The 19,341-nt window shown below is 39.7% G+C and overlaps 2 protein-coding genes across 3 annotated transcripts; one reads left to right on the top strand and one right to left on the bottom strand.

The window, feature by feature from the left end:
• The first annotated feature begins 542 nt into the window (after positions 1–542).
• LOC103994546 (ethylene-responsive transcription factor ERF053-like) lies at positions 543–3,495 on the top strand. Its single transcript, XM_009414905.3, has 2 exons — positions 543–2,705; positions 2,794–3,495. Exon 1 carries the CDS (start codon positions 887–889, stop codon positions 2,183–2,185), a length of 1,299 nt encoding a protein of 432 aa, XP_009413180.2. The 5' UTR covers positions 543–886; the 3' UTR covers positions 2,186–2,705; positions 2,794–3,495.
• A 207-nt stretch (positions 3,496–3,702) lies between these two features.
• Positions 3,703–19,150, bottom strand: LOC135587493 (RNA polymerase II C-terminal domain phosphatase-like 1). 2 transcript variants are annotated; one of them, XM_065078980.1, is made up of 18 exons: positions 18,885–19,150; positions 18,337–18,787; positions 16,572–17,048; positions 16,053–16,263; positions 15,695–15,852; positions 15,532–15,602; positions 15,003–15,108; positions 14,831–14,914; positions 14,175–14,741; positions 14,025–14,088; positions 10,722–10,855; positions 10,593–10,646; positions 7,802–7,898; positions 7,126–7,358; positions 6,956–7,042; positions 5,700–5,765; positions 4,959–5,032; positions 3,703–4,365 (listed from the first exon to the last, which is right to left on the bottom strand). In XM_065078980.1, exons 2-18 carry the CDS (start codon positions 18,592–18,594, stop codon positions 4,257–4,259), a joined length of 2,850 nt encoding a protein of 949 aa, XP_064935052.1. In that variant the 5' UTR covers positions 18,595–18,787; positions 18,885–19,150; the 3' UTR covers positions 3,703–4,256. The 2 variants fall into 2 exon arrangements, with proteins under 2 accessions (XP_064935052.1, XP_064935051.1); XM_065078979.1 differs by having other exon boundaries at positions 18,337–19,150.
• Positions 19,151–19,341: the final 191 nt, after the last annotated feature.

Genomic DNA, 19,341 nt, shown 5'->3' with positions numbered 1-19,341 from the left:
ACAAATTTTAATCGTCAACTCGATACGATTGGAATTGTTCGATTTGATTTATATTTTGAGTGATGTCTAATCCGAAAGAACGAAAGAAGTTCGATTAATCAGAGAAGAATTTGACGTTCCAAAAAATATCTCCGATGTATTTAATCTAATTAAATATTGACTTATTTCCGAATTAGTCAACCGCTAGTTGATGTCGTTTGACGGGACACGTGTCGCGCAAAGAGTTACTCTGCAACCAGAGACGGACACGCGTCCGGTAATCCGAGTCGGAGCTGCTACAGTTGAGCGCGTCGTGCCGACGATTGTTGCGGCGAGGGTGTGGTGGGGAGTTCAGTTGTAGAATACGGACACGTGTCACCGACCCTGGCCCACACAACCCCCCGGGGTCTACGGTTGGCTTCGTTCCTTCGACTTTCCCGTGTGCCGAAAGCGGAGTCCACCGAACAGCGGCGGGTTGGTGGTGGTTGCTGTTGTCGGTTTGACTGATGCTTAGGACCTCATCGACAGATCTCGCAGCTTCTCGTGAAAGCTAAGATCAACAGAGAGAGGGAGAGGGAGAGGGGGAGGGAGATGACTCCATGTTGGGAATCTTGAGATCAACCTGGGCGACAGTGAATGGAGGAGAAGGTCGAATGGGAGGAACGCAGTCGGAATGCGGGTGGGACCCACCGACCGACCGGTGTGGGCTACCCCAAATCTTTTCCCTGCTCTTAAAACCCTCCACCCGTCCCTCCCCTGTATCAAACGCGCTGCTCTGCTTCTTCGATTCAACCTCCTTCGTCTCCTCTCTTCCTCTTGGAAGAGAGGAAGGTGGCGGTGTTGCTCCTACGGCAGATCGCATGTGGACTAACTTGCTTACTGTTTGTTCTTGGTTTGTGCAGAAGCCATGGAAGGGAGTGATGGCGGGGGAAGACAGAAGGGAGTGCAGAGGACGTCCGTGCAACCTCGGCCTTTGAAGAAAATTAGAAGTCCCGATCGACGCCATCAATATTCCTCTACTTCAACCTCTTCGTCTTCATCTTCTTCTCAGTGTTCCTCGAATTCTAATCCCGTTTCCAGCTCCTTCTCTGGCCCTCCGGTTTCTTCGTCCTCGACTTTATATTCCAAGCCTATTTTTCCGTTTGCTTCGGCAGGCAGCTCTCGGGCTGTTGTTGATCTGACACTGTCACCCCCCGCGCGTTCCAGTCTGCATCATCAGCCGCCGCCATGGCAACAGCAACAGATGATCTCATTCGGACGTCATCATCCCCATCAGATCCGAACGTATCCTCCCTCTCCTCCATTCATGACGACAGAAGAAGCGGCGGCGACACAGCAGCAGCTGCAGCATCGGGTGTATCAGGAGCAGTACCTCCTGAGGTACTGGAGCGAGGCGCTCAACCTTAACCCACGCGCGCGGATGGTGATGGCGATGAGCCGCCCGCTGCACCCCTCCTCCCTTTGTCCGCGCCCGTTGCTGCCCCCCATCCCGACGCCTGCGAAGCTGTATCGCGGCGTGCGGCAGCGACACTGGGGGAAGTGGGTGGCGGAGATCCGCCTCCCCCGGAACCGTAGCCGCCTCTGGCTCGGAACCTTCAACACCGCCGAGGAAGCCGCCCTCGCTTACGACCGCGAGGCGTTCAAGCTGAGAGGGGAGAACGCGAAGCTCAACTTTCCTCATCTCTTCCTCGGCACCGGTGGCGGTAGTGGTGACAGAGGCGGGGCTTCTTGTTCTTCCTCCTCATCCTCTCCTCCTGCCACGCCTGAGGAAGCTCGACCACAAACCATCCACCACCAATTGCAACCCCGGCCACCTCCACCTGTGGCTTTTGAGACTGCAGGCGTTACTGCCACCGTCATCGGCAGTTCCAGCAGCGGCGACGGCTCCGCGTCAGGGCTTGATGAATCCGGTGGATCGGAGCCTACAGCCCCCGAGACAACAACACCCGAAATGGTGTGGGGAAACACCGCTGCAGCAGCGGAAGAATGGTTCAGCACCTGGGGGCCAGGGAGCTCCATATGGGACGACATCGACGGAGCCAATAGCTTGCTCCTCCACTCCCGGTTCACGAGCTTCGCCGACATGGATCCCTCCAATGTCGCGCCACCATCATCAGCCGCAACGACGACAGCATCTCCGGATGCTGACGCATCTTCTACTGCTGGTCCTGGCCCTTCTTCTTCCGTGTTTTTGTGGAAGGAGTGACCAAATAGATTTCTCATCTACTTCTTCTTCCTGCATCAACCACATTGTCACCATTGATGCATTGGTTCAGTCGCTCAGAGCTTGCGGCAACCTCGCGCAGATCATGCAGCTGCTTTGTTCACAGGTTGCAGATTTTTACGAGGCATCCAGTGTGACTATAGGAATCTTAGCTGCTGCATGTTAGGATATCAGATTTGCCACCATTCTTCTCCTCTCTGCATCTACTACATGAGGATATCATGAATTGGAAGATTCCGGCATGCAGTTTACTTTGTCTACTTCACTGGTTGCAGATTTTATGAGACAGCCTGTGACTTCTGATTGTTATCTCTGCGTGCCAAAAATCTCAGAGTTTATATCCTGCTATCATTCATGCACAGAAGTAAATGATCAAGTAACCTAGAAATTATTACTTGACATCATTCTACACTCCAAGATGTAGATGCACTCACATTTTCCTGGAAATTCCAGCTACAATTCAAGTCTCTCTTCTCTGGTTTATAAGGCAAAAGATATGACAGTAAGACCTCTGACTCCCTGACACTATAACAGTTGGCTCAGCAATTCATTTACGGCTTTGTATTGCCTGACTTCTGTTTCTGTCACAGATGAACAGCTCTGAAAAGATATCAGAAAGCACACTGCCATCCAAAGAGGGAGCTTTGGATGGAGATGTTGAGGACTGGCCCCAAATCACCACCACCAGCAGTAACCAACCCTATCATTGGCAACCTTGTGGAAGACCTCCGACTTTAAACACCCACAGCTGACCTAGAAGTCATAGTCTATAGGTCTTGGATCTTTCTTATCTATCCCCCCTGTCACATCAGAATGTTTCTGCAGGCCTCCATCAACCATTTGTCTCCGATCAGTGGACTCGAGATCACTTCATTCAACCTTGGATTGTCTGAGTACCTCGAACTGTGTTCTTCGTGCTCATGCTAAAAGTATCAATCTCTGTGTTACTTAAGAACAGAGTTTGCTGCTGTAATCTACAGTCTTTCATGCTACCAAGAAATGAGTGCTTCAGAAGTTCAAAGGATTTCATGAAGGCTGCCCCCAAAGGCTATCATAAGAGAGTTCAAAGAAAGAGAAAAAGCAATAGCATCATGTAGCAAGATGAAATCAGCATCTGCATGGAGTTTCACATCTGCATCCTGCTTGTGACCATTAAGATGAAGAGTTTTCTTGTTTGGTATTGCTCCATTCATGCAGATGAATATAACAGGGATCTGAATCATACACAAGTGCTGCAAGTTTCATGGTTGGCTTCTCACTCAAAATAATCTGAATAAGTAGGCTTTAGTGTTTCATTTGCACAAGTCATAAGCAGCGGCTGTGGATCTCTTGTTTTCGAGTTGCAGGACCAGAAAAGCACAAGATCACTAATAATTCAGTAATCAAGTTCTTGTCAACAAATGCTGTTGCTTCAAGTGACTTCAGACAAGGCAACAAGATGGCCATCGAGCATCATGAGCAGGCTCCTCGAACGCATCAAGATCCACATAAGAAATATCTTCCACTCGTGAAACCTCTACTGACTCACCATAACTGGCAGTACACAAGTCCATAGAAAGATTAGGACAAAGCACTCTACCGACTCGCCATTCCAGTTGTCAGTAAATGTTTTGAGAGTTTACAGCAAAATGACTTTGTCGACTAAAACTAGAGAATGTTGGAAACATAAAGCCTAAAATAAAAAAAAAAATGCAAGAAACCCGAAGAAATAGAAAGAACCTCTCAGAAGCCCCAAAGTTTTAATATTCATTTGGGATCTCCCAACTATCGGGCAACAAAGGTGGTTTGATACTGTTGCCAAATTGACAGGTTCAAGCTGCAGAGTGATCCCAAACACAAAAGTATAATCCGCATTGACGTGCACGGCTACATGCTTCCAAGAGAGGTTCTGCTAAAGATGCCCAAGAATGGATGAGATATAGCTTTTATCAATTTACTTGAGAAGTCTGCTCAACGTTTTCAGGAGTTGGTTCCCAATTAAACTCAACTGGCTTGCTCTGCCACAAAGCTAATATGATAATCATTGAAGAAGTGGGCTGGTAGCACAGTGCCTTCAAGGCACAGGAGTTTCGCTTTTAGAATATCTTCCAGAAGGTGGAATTCTATGCAGTATATGTGAAACTTCTGGTTTGAAACGCTTGTTTGACATCATCGACAGTGACCTGAGAACGAAGTAAAAAAGAGAGGAAGATGTAAAGCAATTAGAAGTATGATAACTGGGGATTACTGGTCAAAGAGAGGCTATAAAAATGATATGAACCAATTGCACAAATTCTTGTACCACAAAACTATAAAGAACCACCACCGATGACCATGCCTTTTTTATTTAGAATGAACAACAATGAATCATGAATAAATCAAAAAATGACAGCAGATTCCTTCAAGGCTCTAAATTAGCGAAATGAACAAACATCAATTTCTGCAAGATCCCAGGATCATGTTTCCAACAATTAGAAAATTCAAATGAGTCAACCTTTGTAAAATTGAAAGTGTTTCCAAGCATTCAAGCCTCTAACCAATAAAACATGCAACTCTTGAGCAATTTCATGGAGGTTCCTAGTTTTTCAAGCAATTTCAACTCCTACAACAAAAACATTCATGCACACTATTGGCAGTCCAAAAAATCATTGAGCAATATGTTGCTAAATACTCTCATGCTTGAATATTTTGAAACATCAAAGTTGTCTTTAAAATAAAAATTGTTTCAACAAAGTAAGCGCGTAATTAGGCACTCTACGCAAAAAAGTAATCTCACCCTGGTGAACTAGAGTGTTTTTGAGAATATTGTCCAAGCATGGACCTCAAAGTTCCAAGAGCTTCTTCGGCAGCCTGTAGAATTGATGCAAAATTAAGATTGGTGACATTGGTCAACTATATTTTATCAAGTAAACAAAATTTACATCATTATCTATGAAGTGCAGTAAAGACCACAACACTATTAAAGGGTGAGTCAATGTATCTCAGAGGTACCGCTTACAAAAGAGGAAGAGCAAAGAAGGGCTGGTAGAAGCTAAAACAAAGAAAACAACCCTTGGAGAAATAAAGGTTTTAACCACAAACAGAGCAAATTAACAGAAAAGCTTTTACCGATCATATAGAAAATTGGAGTCCAAATACTAATATCTGTTTTGATTAATCAACAGAAAAAACAGCTTATGCCTGAAAATGAACATCTGATTTTGAATTTCAACCTAAATCTCAGATGGCAAGCTGGGTGACTTAGCCTGACTAAATCCATGGCCAATTCAGGGCAGATTTAAGCTCAGGTATCATTGACAAGTGGTGGGCCTAGTATATAAACTCAACATGACTTTAATTTATTTAGGTTGTGCTCCAGTTCAAAATTTTAACAACCTGGTTTAAATATATAATAGTAAGTTATCCATTTCCCTGGCATTATAACACTAAACAGTGTTGCATTACAATACAAAGGAGAAGAAAAGAAACAAAGAACAAAGATTAGAAAGAGGACTGGGAGGGTATCCAAATATACTACCTGGAGTTTGGCGTCTTCCCAGGACATTCCAATCCCTCTCCCCAAGATCTGTCTTGCTATTTCTACCTGAAAAGGCAATAAGCAGATATAAAAGTGGTCCGTAAGAGAATAGTAACGGAAGAGAAGTCACACTTTTACTCATGAACCAATTGTTAATTTCTTCACTTTTTCAAAGTATGAATTTCATTGTAAGTACATAAATGGGAATCTAGCTTAAGTGGACATTTCACAATTAAATACTTCAGCTGGTTATCCTACCGGGTCACATCATAACAAATAGTATCATAGACGCATTGGAGGATATGATAAGGGCTCGAGTAAGAATGAGCTATTTGTGGATCGAAGCAGACTGTTTGATCTGGGTGTTACTTTGGATTTTGGTCCCTAAGTCTTTCTAAAAGGGAAACAACACTACAGATGTTTCTGAAGTAGAAATTTCCTGTTTTCATATATATTTTCATGACCAGCTAATATGACAGAACACAAGATATTGTTCAAAGTACAAGAACACTTTCATCTTAAATTACTTACCCTCGGCCATAAGGTACTAGCCAGTAAAGAACAAGACTGTTAATATCAAGGTCTTGGGATGAATAAAGACTTCACCACTTACCCTTGATCAAATTTATTTAAGGTGCCATACCAAGCTGATTGACTACTCAACCATTTGCAATAAGAAAAATAAATAAATAAATGTTTTCACATATATATATATATATATATATATATATATATATATATATATTTGCAAAGGGTAAGTGATGAAGGCGAGATTCGAGCCAGGACCTTGCGATAAACTGTCAAGGCTTTTACCAGCTAAACTAGGTGACACATTCCTTCAAAAATGTTGAATCGGGGTTCAAACCGGGGACCTCTAGTGTGAGACTAGCGTGATGACCGACTACAGCACCCAGATGCAAACTTGCCGCACCATACATGTTTCACTCTTAATAATGCATTGAGAAGATGCTAGCATGGTAGCACATTACACCTTATCTAACCAAGATTCTACACATAAAAAGGTACCCATTCCCACGTATATTGTCGATCAACTGAAGCCCCCACAAATGGAAGGATACAACTCAAAATTTTGGTTAAATTAATGTTCAGAACTTCTGAAAAACAGAGATTTACTATATGAGTTTTTGTTGACCAAGAGATATTAAACCAATAAGCCTATTCAGGTAATACATCACTGATATAATACATTGTTTATTTCAAACTAAATTGTAAAAAAAATTAAGTTAGGGAATAACCTGTGCTGACACTTCCCCTTTACTAATTGATCCATTAGAAGGTGAAGGTTCGGCTCGAAAAACAAGATCGAAACCCTCCATGACACACTAACATGCAGAAACATCAGAAATAAATATCGCGGGATAAATGCCTGAAATACACATACAAGTGTCCTATAGAAGTAACATACTAGTTCTTTTAGGGAAGTAGTAGCAGATGTTCTTCTTGAGCTCTCTAATCTCTGATCCATGGAACGAGAATCTTCCGAAGTACTTGCAACTGGCAAAAGGTCATTCCTGGGGCATGGCTGATAGCCGTATGAGTTTGAATCACTTAAAAGACCCATTTCTTTGGTTTGAGGGAGCTTAAGTAGATCTCCATGTACAGTATTAGGGCCACCCAGAGCATTTGACAAGTATTTATCTGAAATTAAAATTAGGATTAACTAAATTGCATACAAAAAGTACTTTTTTGAGGGAAAGAGTAAAGACTACAAAAGAATAAAGCTAAACGAAATTTCAACTAGTAGTTTGATGTAGCTTGAAGTTGTCATTGCTTAATCATATACGTAAATGTAAAGGTTAGATAAGATTGATTCAAAGAAGTTAACATCATAATGAATATCATTCGTGAAAGCTAACAATGTAGGAGAAGTTACTAGAAAATGACAAACTAATTTTCTCAGTAGTTATTCAGAAATGTAGAAGAGTTCTTAATGGTCTCATTGCTCAAAATTATAATTTGACTTACTGCATTGAAAAGAAAACTACAGAAAACAATTGTTTGTAGATTTTTATTTTGCCTTCAGATATTATTAAGGTTCATCAATAATTGTTGTCTAGCTACTATAAATGGCAAAAGCATACCAGCCAAATTCCGAAGGGACATATCAGCAGCTCGATGCTGGGCTTCTTTCCTTGTTTTGCCAACCCCCTCACCTAATTTTTCTCCAACAAACCAAACCTGACAAGTAAAAACATGCATGATTAACATCACAAGAAAATAATTCTTTCTGAAACAAGGAAAATGAGCAATAGTCATCCATGAGATCAATAAAAAATATAAAAGTTATACCATTAGGCAAGAAAATAGGAAAGTAAAGAAGTAAGGTTGCTAAAGTTCATTTTTCCCCTTCACATGTACTAAGGGGTTGATTAGTTGCTTGCAAGTGGACCATTTACAAGTGAGGTTGCCACAAGTAATCCACTTGCAAGCATTTGGTTGCTTGCAAGTAAGCCACTTGTAGCATGGACACATGCTACTGGACCCCTAGATGCTTTCAAGTGGACTTGCATTCAAAAACCGGTTTCGGATTTCTTCGTGAACCTCTTAACACATCGCCTCCTTACAAGTTTGAATGAGTTCTTAACATATGTTTGTATTTACTAATATGATATACACCATATATTTAAATTAAACTTGGATGCAAACAAGTACTTGAATTTTACTTTGTGAATAGATGTGCCTTTTGTTCAGATATTATTGGTTAAACATGGATTATGACATGTACATCATCTGGCTTCATCAATATAGGAGCAGGAAATGAGTGAAGACATTGAACTTTTACCTAATGGCCCTATATACTGTCCTGTCCGCCAAGGTTTAATTTGTTGTCTTGACCAGTATATCCATGTGATACAGGGCTTACTGTCCATTCCAGGCCCAGTAATAGACCTGGACTGGGTGCTAAGTCTGGTTCCTTTTTTGTGTGTGTAATCTTAACCTAATAAAAAACCCTATTCTGTGCCCGCCACACCCCACCAACCTTTTTCCTTTTTTCCTTTACCCCAACCTCTCTCGCTTGCGCAATTCATCTTCTTATGCCGTCCCCTGCTGACCGCCCGATGTCATGCCACCTGCTGCCCCTGGCATCTGGTACTCTTCTCTTCCTCCTCCGCTGCCTCCTCCTCGCCCCTTCTTTGTACCATGTTATGAACCAGCATACCATCTGTTGATGTACTGCCACAGATTCAACCCAAACCGGTCTGCCATGGATCAATACCTAAAATGTAGAACCTTGCAACATGCCCACTTTCACTGGGAAGAAAGAACATGCTACACAACCTAGAATCCTCACTTGCGGTTCCTATGCAGAATGAAATCCGGAGGACTGCACACCAAGCTGTTAGGAATGGCGCTTAACAAATTTTGTCTCCTCATCAGGCTCAGGGCTTACTACATCTTCCTAGATTCCATAGTGCATTAACCCATGTATAGCAGTCACTGAGGTGCTAGGACTTTATAGTACCCTCTTCTACTAGTCTCCAAAGGAGTTTGACTTTCCATTTCATGGACAAGCTGCTTCGCACTCAGGGTCCTCCTTCATATCCAATGCAGAAATAAATCCAGAAAGCCTCTAATCACATTACTGACATATACCTCAATATTTTTTATGCGTACAGGTGCTAAGATAAGGGAAATCCACATCTTGAATTTATCCTCTAGAAGTCTAGATCATTACTGTATAAAAAAAGAACCATAAAAATGCCAAACCATAACAGAGATTCAGCCATTCAACTAAAGAGGATTCTTCAAACTTCCAAAGGTGGATGAACAGTACAAGTAGCCAAAAGTCTACCTTTATATTTTTAGTGTCTAAACTCTAGACAAAGATGGCCTCACATCATCCACTATACATATATATATATATATATATATATATAAAGTATAGAGCATTAGCCCATAAAAGGGACCACAAAGTTTGTACTCCAGTACCTCTTACAACATCATATGCTAAGGCCCTAATTCCATAATATTAATAATGAAGCCTAGAGATTGAGTTGATGATAACAGCAATATCAAAAACTTAATGGAGAATCAATACTTGAACAATACTATATCCATACTAGTAAAAGTGGAAACTGGAAAGCATAATCTAGTAGCTTCTGCTAACTACTGGTATCATAAGCTTATGCATTTTGCATGATGCTATTTAATCCATTCCATGCAACCTACTGAACCAGTACATTGAAAATGGATCACACAAGTGGTATTGGAACTGACACCTACAATGTGCAAAGAAAAGCATACAGAAAATGGTGGAGGTAGTATGGTAGAGTTGTGATATCTCACGAATTCCATAACAACCACAGTTAAAAAACTAAAGGGAAAAAAGCCAAGAATTTGAACAATGGGGGGGCTGCATCAGAAAAAAAGAAAGGATGAATTTATAGATGTGAAATCAGAAAACCAACTATCAGAATTTAAGCACTTCTAACCAAGTTCCAAGCTCACAGACTGGGTCATTGCAGTACAATAGAAGTGGCACATGCAAAATAAAATCCAGAAAAACACTGATAAAATGGAAAGAAAACAAGATCCCCCTCTCATGAACATTTGACATACAAAAATAAACCCATTTCTAAATACATTCAATAAAATCAGTCAAAATCTAGAGCCATGATAAAGGAATAACAATGGTCAATGACACCTACATTATATTCCTTAAAAGATATGAGACAGAAAACCCATACTAAGAGATTACAATGCCAATATTTACATATGGTTCTGAATCAAGCTGAGTAAATAATAAGCCAACCATATTCAGCATAGTATAAAAATATACTTCAGTGAACATCTATTATCAACAAAAAAATGGAAACACAGGAATGGTATGAGAACTTCTAAAAGTCATTCTTGACCGGATAGTCTTAATACCTCGATAGAAAACTGCAATTCTGCCGTATCACAAAGAGTGCTTCGAAACTCCACCTAATAAAAGTATGAAAAAAGTCAAAAACATCAATTAGCAGCTTGATATCTATACACCAGAATTTTGAAAACTACCTTATTTCTACATTTTATTGCTATTTCCTGTAGAACTCCAGGAGGAGATCCTGCTTGCTTTATGGTAGCCTGTTTACGTTCAAGTTGTGCATCCTTGTGCCTTGAAAAGTTTCGACCCATAGGCATCTCCTCACCTTTACGTTGCAAGTTTGGAAAAAAGCAGCACAGCCCATTAGTTCCAAGACGAAGCAAAACAAAGATAGTGAGAACACAACTTAGACCACTTTTGACAACAATCTGATACAGAATGTTCAACAAATCAGAAATTTGACTGAATCACAAAAAAAAAGGAACTCCAGCACCAATTATAGATCTCTAATGAACAACATTAAATAAACACAGACCACATAGCATGAGAATAGTATTACTACCCAGAGAATATTTGTTGTACATGAAATGGGACCCTAAGTGGTGAAGAAAGTGTTGATTGGTTAGCAATTGTTGACTGTTAGAATTAAGAAGTTATCTGTTTGATCGTATGCCTGTACATGCCTGTACCTGAAAAAGAAAGAACTTCCCAAATTGTTTATAGATATAGAGGGCATTGGAAAGTTTTTATGATAAGAAGCTCTTGGGATCCAGAAATTAAAATGAGTTCCTAATCCTTATATGGCAAAGTTGCTGCACTTGTTCCAAAGCATGGAACATGAGCCAAAGGTTGCTTGAACTGCTTTACAACGATAAGTTCAGCCTCATTATTCTTTTTTCTCATGTTCCATTCACCTCTCATTTGACCACTATGAAGCTTCAAATCCTGAGATATTGAACACACCTAGTGTCAAGCTTAAGTGCTACTCCCCACCCTGCAATGGACAATCCATAATAATATCCATTGTGGCAATCAACTTGAGAAGCATTGTTGTCGACCCAACCTTCCTTCGAAAGTCTAGTAATTATACAACAACGACTCCACATCCTTCCAAAGTAAAACAGATTTATGAAAATTGTAATTGTGTATCAAAGGCTAGATTCATCGTACCATGGCATACCGCTCAGTACGGGTGGTACATGCTCGTCCAACAGAGGGCTGGTACAGGTGGTATATTGGTACGCATCCATGTACTTTGCATCGGTATACTTAGTATGGCTCAATATAGCTCGGTATGTACCATACTAACAATTGGTCGGTACATCGGTACGAACCGGTACGGTGAACCATGATCAAAGGTTTCACAAAATTCGAACAATCTTTGCCAATGATCATGAAGAATCCACATAAAAGGAAAGAAAATAGATATTATTACTTCAAAAATTATAATTGTGAAAAAGAAGAGTTCAACATGATGATAACAAAGGAGCAATAACAAAAATGAGGAGAAATAACAAAGATGGAAACTCCAAAAGTAAGAAAAAAAATCAAGGTTCATTTCCTCATTGGACAGATTAATCTTTAGGGGGAACATCACCAACGGTGATAAGAGATCAAGAAAAAGATGACACGATTTTTCTAGCCATAGGGTAGCTCAGTCAATTTACTGTGACAAAAAACCATCCTGAATTTTTACAAAGGATTGACACAAAAAAGCAATTCTCAGAAACTAAAACTCTGCCTTGTGTGGGTAGAAGAAATTTCCCAAATTGTCTGGAATTGCATCAGCAGGGTTTCTTAACATTGAAAGATTTAGACTGTGATCATTTGAACCCCCACGTGCACCAAGCATGCCTGCATGGTTGGATATACATGTATAAGAGGTTCATATAAAGGACTCTCATCTTGAATCCAAAAATAGCTAGTCCTATGGCTCTTCAAATTGACGTGCTCAGCTGTGCCTTCCTCTGGCCATATTTGTATCACTACCAACCATGAACGCGTTCGCCACACACTGTTCTTGTGATGCTTGTAATTCTAGTTTCAATTGTAACTATTTCATTAATTTGCTTACTTAAAAGAATGCATTAGGGTTCTTTTAAGTTTCAAGTAATATGACCTGTGGATTACTAAATTATGGATCTGATAATGGAGCGAATATGAAAGTTCAGCAATAAAAAAAAATAACTCTTATTCCACCAAGCACCAGAAGTATGACAACTTGGACCATTTGTCTCAAATTGACCTCATGAAAATCTCCAAGGTTCAATATTCAAATTATGCTATGCCGATGGAATAAAAGCTGAAAAATGGCTACTAAAAAACAAGGTTCAGTTTCACTCACTTACAGAAAGAGGTAGCAGTAATTTCAAGTCATTGAGAATATTTTCACAGTATCTCACTGTTCATGTTCCAATAATTGCTGATCTCAGCAAGCATCCGAAACTTGATTGTCAGCATTCACATTAAGCCCAAGAAATAATAAATTTTAAAATACCCAAAATAACAAGGTAAGATCCTGACTACAAAGTATTATTGTAAGGTAAACTATGATGGTCAAACAGATTTCATTTTCCCTCAACAGCAAGTGCAGAATAAGACAGTTAATCTGCAAAATTCACATCTACAGATTGAAAGCAAAATAACTTAATCAACATATAGGCATTCAATAGGACCTAAAGATCTATTAGTTTCTTGAAGGGTAGGTTACAACCAAAATATATAGCAGAGGGCTGGGAAAATTTTGAAAAACAACATGTCGACCTATTGTCCATTGATAAGTAAGAAACACATCATCAGTAAACAAAGAACAAACTTTTATATTCAGATCACACCACATCCCATGGCAATCTCCTTACCTGATGTACAAATTCAACTTGAATTAGGCTACAAATTTATGAAAATTTCAATTCTATATAACTTAATCAATGGAAGGATTATAACTTATATGTCAGTAACAATTTAAAGCTTCAATTTTCTCTGACTATAAGATAATAATTTTACATGAAAAATAGAATGAGTAGGAAATTATGAACCATTTGTCATGGAACTAAACTCAAAATCAACACACTATTGACCTAAAAATGGGCATAATTGACAGACATTCACAACAGTGCTTTAACTTTCAAAAGAGAAAAGGATGCAAAGGAAAAGAAAACTGTCAGATGCAAAATATGAGCATGCACAAAGACACACAATAAGGTCTTACTAATTAAGTGTGAGATGAGGCATAACACATGAGATCAAACAATGTTAACAAAGATATGCATTGGTGTGCAAGATAATATATACATCAGAATTCCATAAATTACTTTATAGCGAAAACTCACTTATATAGAAGTAAAAGATAAAAAATATAATTAACAAAAACTGATGCTATAAAGCTAATAAATAGCAGCAAGCACTTGTTCCTTGTACACATTTGGTAAGTAAAGAATAAAAAATCCACCATGCAGCAGACAAATGGAAATGCAGTCTTCAGTCATGTACCATACCTTGGAAGGAATTGAAGTTTGACAAGGAATTATTTAGCTGCAAACGATCACCTCCATTACGCAACTGAATCATTAAATCAGTTTAAGTTTAAACTAGTAAAATTATACACTTCAATACCTAACTGTTACCAGGTCAAAAACATAAGTCACCTGAATGGGTAATCTTCTAGGTTCATGAAGAACTCTATCAGAAGGAACAGAGTTCTCTCCACCATGCATAAAAGATGGATGCCTAGATCGTTTCCTGTAACGTCCAGGATCTGGTTCTCTACTAAATTCTTTAGGTGCGCTGTCTTGTTGTCTTGGATCAATCTCTTCCTCCAACGGAAACCAACTTCCTTGTGGTTGTACAGGAGGAATTGAGACATGAAGTGGGGGGCTTACAGGAAACGAAGGAGTAGGTTCTCTTGTGTCTTGACCATGTTGCAAGATGAGTAGCCGCCTCCTTGTGTCTGGATCTAATTCTGATTCAGGAACCTCACCCTCTTCCCTAGCAGGAGAACCCTGAAAGCTAGGTTCTGGAGAGGCCAATTGACCTAAAGGCCTACCTACTGGAACCGACTGAGCACATTGATTATTAGGTAATGGCACTGCCATCCGCATAGCAGTCAGTGAGGTTGTGTTGAATGAGGAAGGAACATTTTGCAAAGAAGAAACTGGTCTCGGCCCAAAGTTTGTAACCATGGGCTGAACAGCTTGCATGCTGCAACTTGCTTCCTGTACAAGGTTAAAATGGACAGATGTATTATCAACTGCAGTTACCGATTCAAAGCATGAAATTGGTGATTTTTCAACAAAAAAAGTACCTTCAATCTCTTCCCAACCTCAGCATCTTCCATGCCATCAAGACAGACCTGATCTTTATTTGCATTTGCTGTTAAAGCGTCATCCTAAATCAAAAGAAGAGAAATTAAAGCAAAAGAATCAAAGGTTAAAGAAGTCCACATAACCTGGAAATTTACCAACAGAAAATTTTACCTCTGATATCAAAAAATTGCCCACGTCTGGAGCAGGTGGGAAATCCTTCATTTCGTCTTCATACAAAACTTCACTTATCCGTGGTAGTATTCCTTCATCAAAATCCCTATTATAAAGCAAAGACTGATCATGTCAAACAACTTACAAGGAACTAAGAGAATTCTCATGTCAAACATGATTTGACATTTCGAGTACCAGACCCATGACAGTCCACCACCAGACGGGTTCAGGTTTGATACTTGCTGGCGTACCCACACATAGTATGCCAGCATGTGTCATGGATGGAACTTTTTGTAACAGACGCACTGATGGGAAGCATATGCCATGGTCCATGCTGCCAACCCGACAATGCATTGGACGATATGTATCGTTCAATACATAGCAGTCGAACAAAACGTAGAACCATGAAGTCAAATATATGTGAGTTGATATAGCTAAACACAATTAACAATGTAGCAAGACTTTCATGATGTCAAATATATGCAAAGTTGATACAGCTAAACACAATTAACAAAGTAGCATCACTTACTTGAAAAAACCACCTCTGACATTGCATGCAACATTTCTTGCAACACATAAAACCGGGATGGTGCTATTTGCCTATCAAATGTTAAGATAAAACAATCTCTTTAAGCATACATAGAACAATCAAGATCTACATGAATATCTAGTTCATATGGGGTCCACTGTACCTCTGCTTGAGGAGCATAATATGGGGCAAAAGCAGGGACAACATGAACTCTTGGTTGATCTTTCTCATCCCAAACTTTCAGACGGTCATCAATTACAAGTGCCATCTTCGGATGGCAGATTCCATCTTGAAAGACATTGAGCAGTGACTTTCTTGAGCCTATCAGAAGACAAGTCAACACCAACATACAAGAATTGTATAAAATAGGGAACAGAGAAAAATATAAAACAGATGTCAATCAGTATATAGTATCCAAAAAATGCAGAGAATTCCATGAGAAATCAACTAACATGATCTCTTTCAGGGAAATATTGCAGAGGATATGTCATATATAACAGCAAAATGTATGCATGACATACCTGATTTAACACAAACTATACGATCAAGTAATTTTGAAGAGTTAATCAAGCTTGAATCTGGATCTAAAAGCCTCCACATTTCCAAAGCATAATCTCTTTCAGCCATTGTGCAAACATAGACCTCAAACCGTTTGCGTCCTCTTGCAGTTAGATAGCTCCGAAGATCTTCCCATGCAGGCCTTAATCGTACAAGAACACTTGTATCTCGTATCTAAAGATAAAATGAATTTTATCCACCTTAACTAAAGATATACCAATCAAGTTAAAACCGGAAAAGAACAAATTAAAAAGCTAGTAAGGCATATATAATATTTGTGATTTCTCTGAAAGTTATAGCACTTGAGGTAACTAATTACATTTCCAGAAAATTTTTTGATAGCAGACAGAGCTTATTTCAATTCTTAATCAGGAAAAAAAGAACACAGAAATGAGAAATGACATTTGATGCAGGAAGATAATGGGAAGGAACAAAGGGGTTAGTCATATTTTGCAACATAAAGAACAGGACAAGAAACATACAGATGGATTTACGCGTGTTAGAATGATGCTTTTCTCTTGTATCCGTATTACTGGACGTGTAATCAATTGATGATTATCAGACAAAGGTGGAACCATCTCTGATTGAACCTTGAACACCTTTCCATTTTCAACAACCTGGTCATTTTCTGCATATTGTTTCAAGATTGATTTATCGTCCTGATACCGCTTTATCTCCGTTAACATGCCAGCAATGCGCAGAGGATCTGTCTCATTACTTATCTTTCGCTGAAGTGCATCAATCCGGTCCTCGAATGAGCGCATGGTATTAGCAACTAGAAGTGTTTCATCAAGATCAAACACAATACCAAGGCACCTTAGGTTCAACATCAAAAGAGAAGATTCGTACAATCGTGATAGCACACTAAATCCCCAGAAACAAGCATATGGCATAGGATTCTTTCTGGAAGCCATGGCCACCAGGTGCAGCTCTTCTTCACCTAGTGCAATAACAGCAGTCTGCAAGCACATTGAATGCATGAATGAAGAGAAATTTAGATACTTAATTTAGAAATTGCCACATATCAATTTAGATACCTAATTTAGAATTGCCACATATCAATGCCAATTTTGTAGGCTTAAGATATGCATAAGATGTGCACCGTGCACATACAACCATGACCAACAAAAAAGGATGAAGAAATGTGTATGCTTCTTTGATATAGGGACTACAGAACAATTGAATTTTAAGCATATCAGTAATCATCATATAAAAATATCAAAATAAACCATGCAAGGTTCAGTTGACAACAGAAATCAACAAAGTTTAATCAATCAAAATAAATGCTTCACTCTAAATTTTTCATCCTTTGATCTCATTCAGACCACTTTGATCGAACTACATCACAGCCTATCACTGTCATTCTTATTTGGACATCCATGAGAAATTTATTCTTTTAAATATTCTAGTTGTACCATACATAAGTCTTAACGCAACATAATTCCATACAAACCTAGCATAATTAATTATCAGTGTCAAGGATGGACAGCAAGGCAGTTGCCAACAAATACCTTATCAAAGTGAAGGTTGAAAGCCACTTCTAATCAAGGTTAAGATAGGACATCAACACTAATTTAACCAAAATGGAGATTACCTTCTAGAAAAGGACTTCAACTTTTACCGAGCTCTATTCTATAAGAGAAATGGAATAGAGTTCTGAGAGAGGGAGAAACTGATAGCCTTAACAACCATATCCGATTGCACTATGACAAAGCAAAAATCATACAGTAATGAAAACTTTTATTACTTGCAACAACAGGACTGAGCTGATTGTTTAAAAACCTGAAGGCAAGCTAGTCCAAACTGATCTAGAAAACACTAGGAATAATTAACATCTGAAAAGAAAATTTGTGCCTTACTAGACCATTTATTGTATTGGAGGACGAACAATGAAGTAATGCATAAGTCAAGCAACCAATTTACTGTGTAGTGAATAAAAAGAGATACAGTAGTCTAAAATTTATGGGACAAATCTTGGTTTTACGACAATATGATATCGTGTTACTTGAACAATTCCAAGCCGGTAAAGTTTCAATAGAGCGACATTTGTTTCAAAATCAGTGTAATCAGATCATGAAAGGTGAATTTCACCAGCATATTCCCTTTTGAAAAAAGCAAGAGTTGCAAGCAATGAGTTAAAATCTAGACCTATTCACAAAGTGATTCTGCTAGGATTCACTATACATCATCCTGCAGCTGCATAAAAATCTTTCGTTCCGATTTTTGTTTCCTTTTGAGGAATAATACCTTATTCTCACTGAAGAGCGTGGCGTGCAAAGAGGACATCGGCGAATCTTTGGACAGTGGTGACTTCGACTCCATTTTGAAGCGGACGCCACCGGAGGCGACAGTATGAAGAATGGCGAGCGGCGGGCACCGCTCGCTGGAAGGCGAGAGATGGGAGATCCGGATCTCCCTGAGCCATGAGCCGGCGTTCGGATTCTGGGGATAAACTTCCACCTCCCCAACAAGGGAGTTCTCATAGTAAACTGCCGAGTTAAACATTTTTACAAGATCAAGATGAGATCTTTGTCGACCAAACCAGGGAATCCTTCAACAAGGCCTACAGATCTAGGCCTGATCGTTCCGTATACAGTCCTGCAAGTCAAAGTCCGACCACGGTAACAGTCATCAAGAAGTTGGATCTCGGATCTTTCCAGCAACAAGAAAAAGAAACTACGGTTCGAATCTTCCGCTCCTGTATCAAAAGATCAAAACTTTCTGAGGTCCAATTTCATCTTTTAAGCGGTGCAAATCTGGAATTCGAGGTTCTCAGAGGATAGATCTGTTCTTACGAAAACGTTCTTTAATCTGTCCTGCAGTTGGGTGGGGGGGGGGGGTGCTCGCGAGCTGCTCGGATTCGTTACACGAGTGGGGGGAGAGGAGAGGGGGTGGGGGTTTAATGCTCCGCCGTTTGGAATCGGAAAATTACAGTTCTGAGAGAGGGCGATTCGAGGGTTTCTTGGTGTTCTTCCCTCTTTCTTTTGTGGTTCTCAGAAGCCACCGATGAGGAATCCGAAACCCTAGCACCCCGATTGACGAAGAGACACAACTGGAAAACGATGGCTTTAAAGAGATCAGACCAACCCGCAGCATAAATAACAATAAAAAATATATAATAATACTACTATTAGACTTTTACATATCTGTCCTTGCCAATTTCGTCAAAATATTAATATCCATAATTTTCTTCCACGGCTATATTCCATTACTATTCATCCAAAGTAACTCAGGTTAACAATTATGGACCAG

The sequence above is a fragment of the Musa acuminata genome, chromosome BXJ1-8 (genome assembly GCF_036884655.1).
Source record: "Musa acuminata AAA Group cultivar baxijiao chromosome BXJ1-8, Cavendish_Baxijiao_AAA, whole genome shotgun sequence".
In the NCBI taxonomy this organism is placed as follows: Eukaryota; Viridiplantae; Streptophyta; class Magnoliopsida; order Zingiberales; family Musaceae; genus Musa; species Musa acuminata.
The sequence above is the reverse complement of the archived record's forward strand: the minus strand, read 5'-3'. Positions and strand labels throughout refer to the sequence as shown.

What these genes read in the sequence shown, in the direction of transcription:
- LOC135587493 (XM_065078979.1), bottom strand. Translation starts at nt 18,594, where the DNA reads ATGTTTAACTCGGCAGTTTACTATGAGAACTCCCTTGTTGGGGAGGTG. An exon ending in CGCTCTTCAGTGAGAATAAG is followed by an intron (nt 17,049 to 18,336) that starts GTATTATTCCTC and finishes ATGTGCTTGCAG; the next exon opens with ACTGCTGTTATTGCACTAGG. An exon ending in TAACACGCGTAAATCCATCT is followed by an intron (nt 16,264 to 16,571) that starts GTATGTTTCTTG and finishes TTTTATCTTTAG; the next exon opens with ATACGAGATACAAGTGTTCT.
- LOC103994546 (XM_009414905.3), top strand. Translation starts at nt 887, where the DNA reads ATGGAAGGGAGTGATGGCGGGGGAAGACAGAAGGGAGTGCAGAGGACG.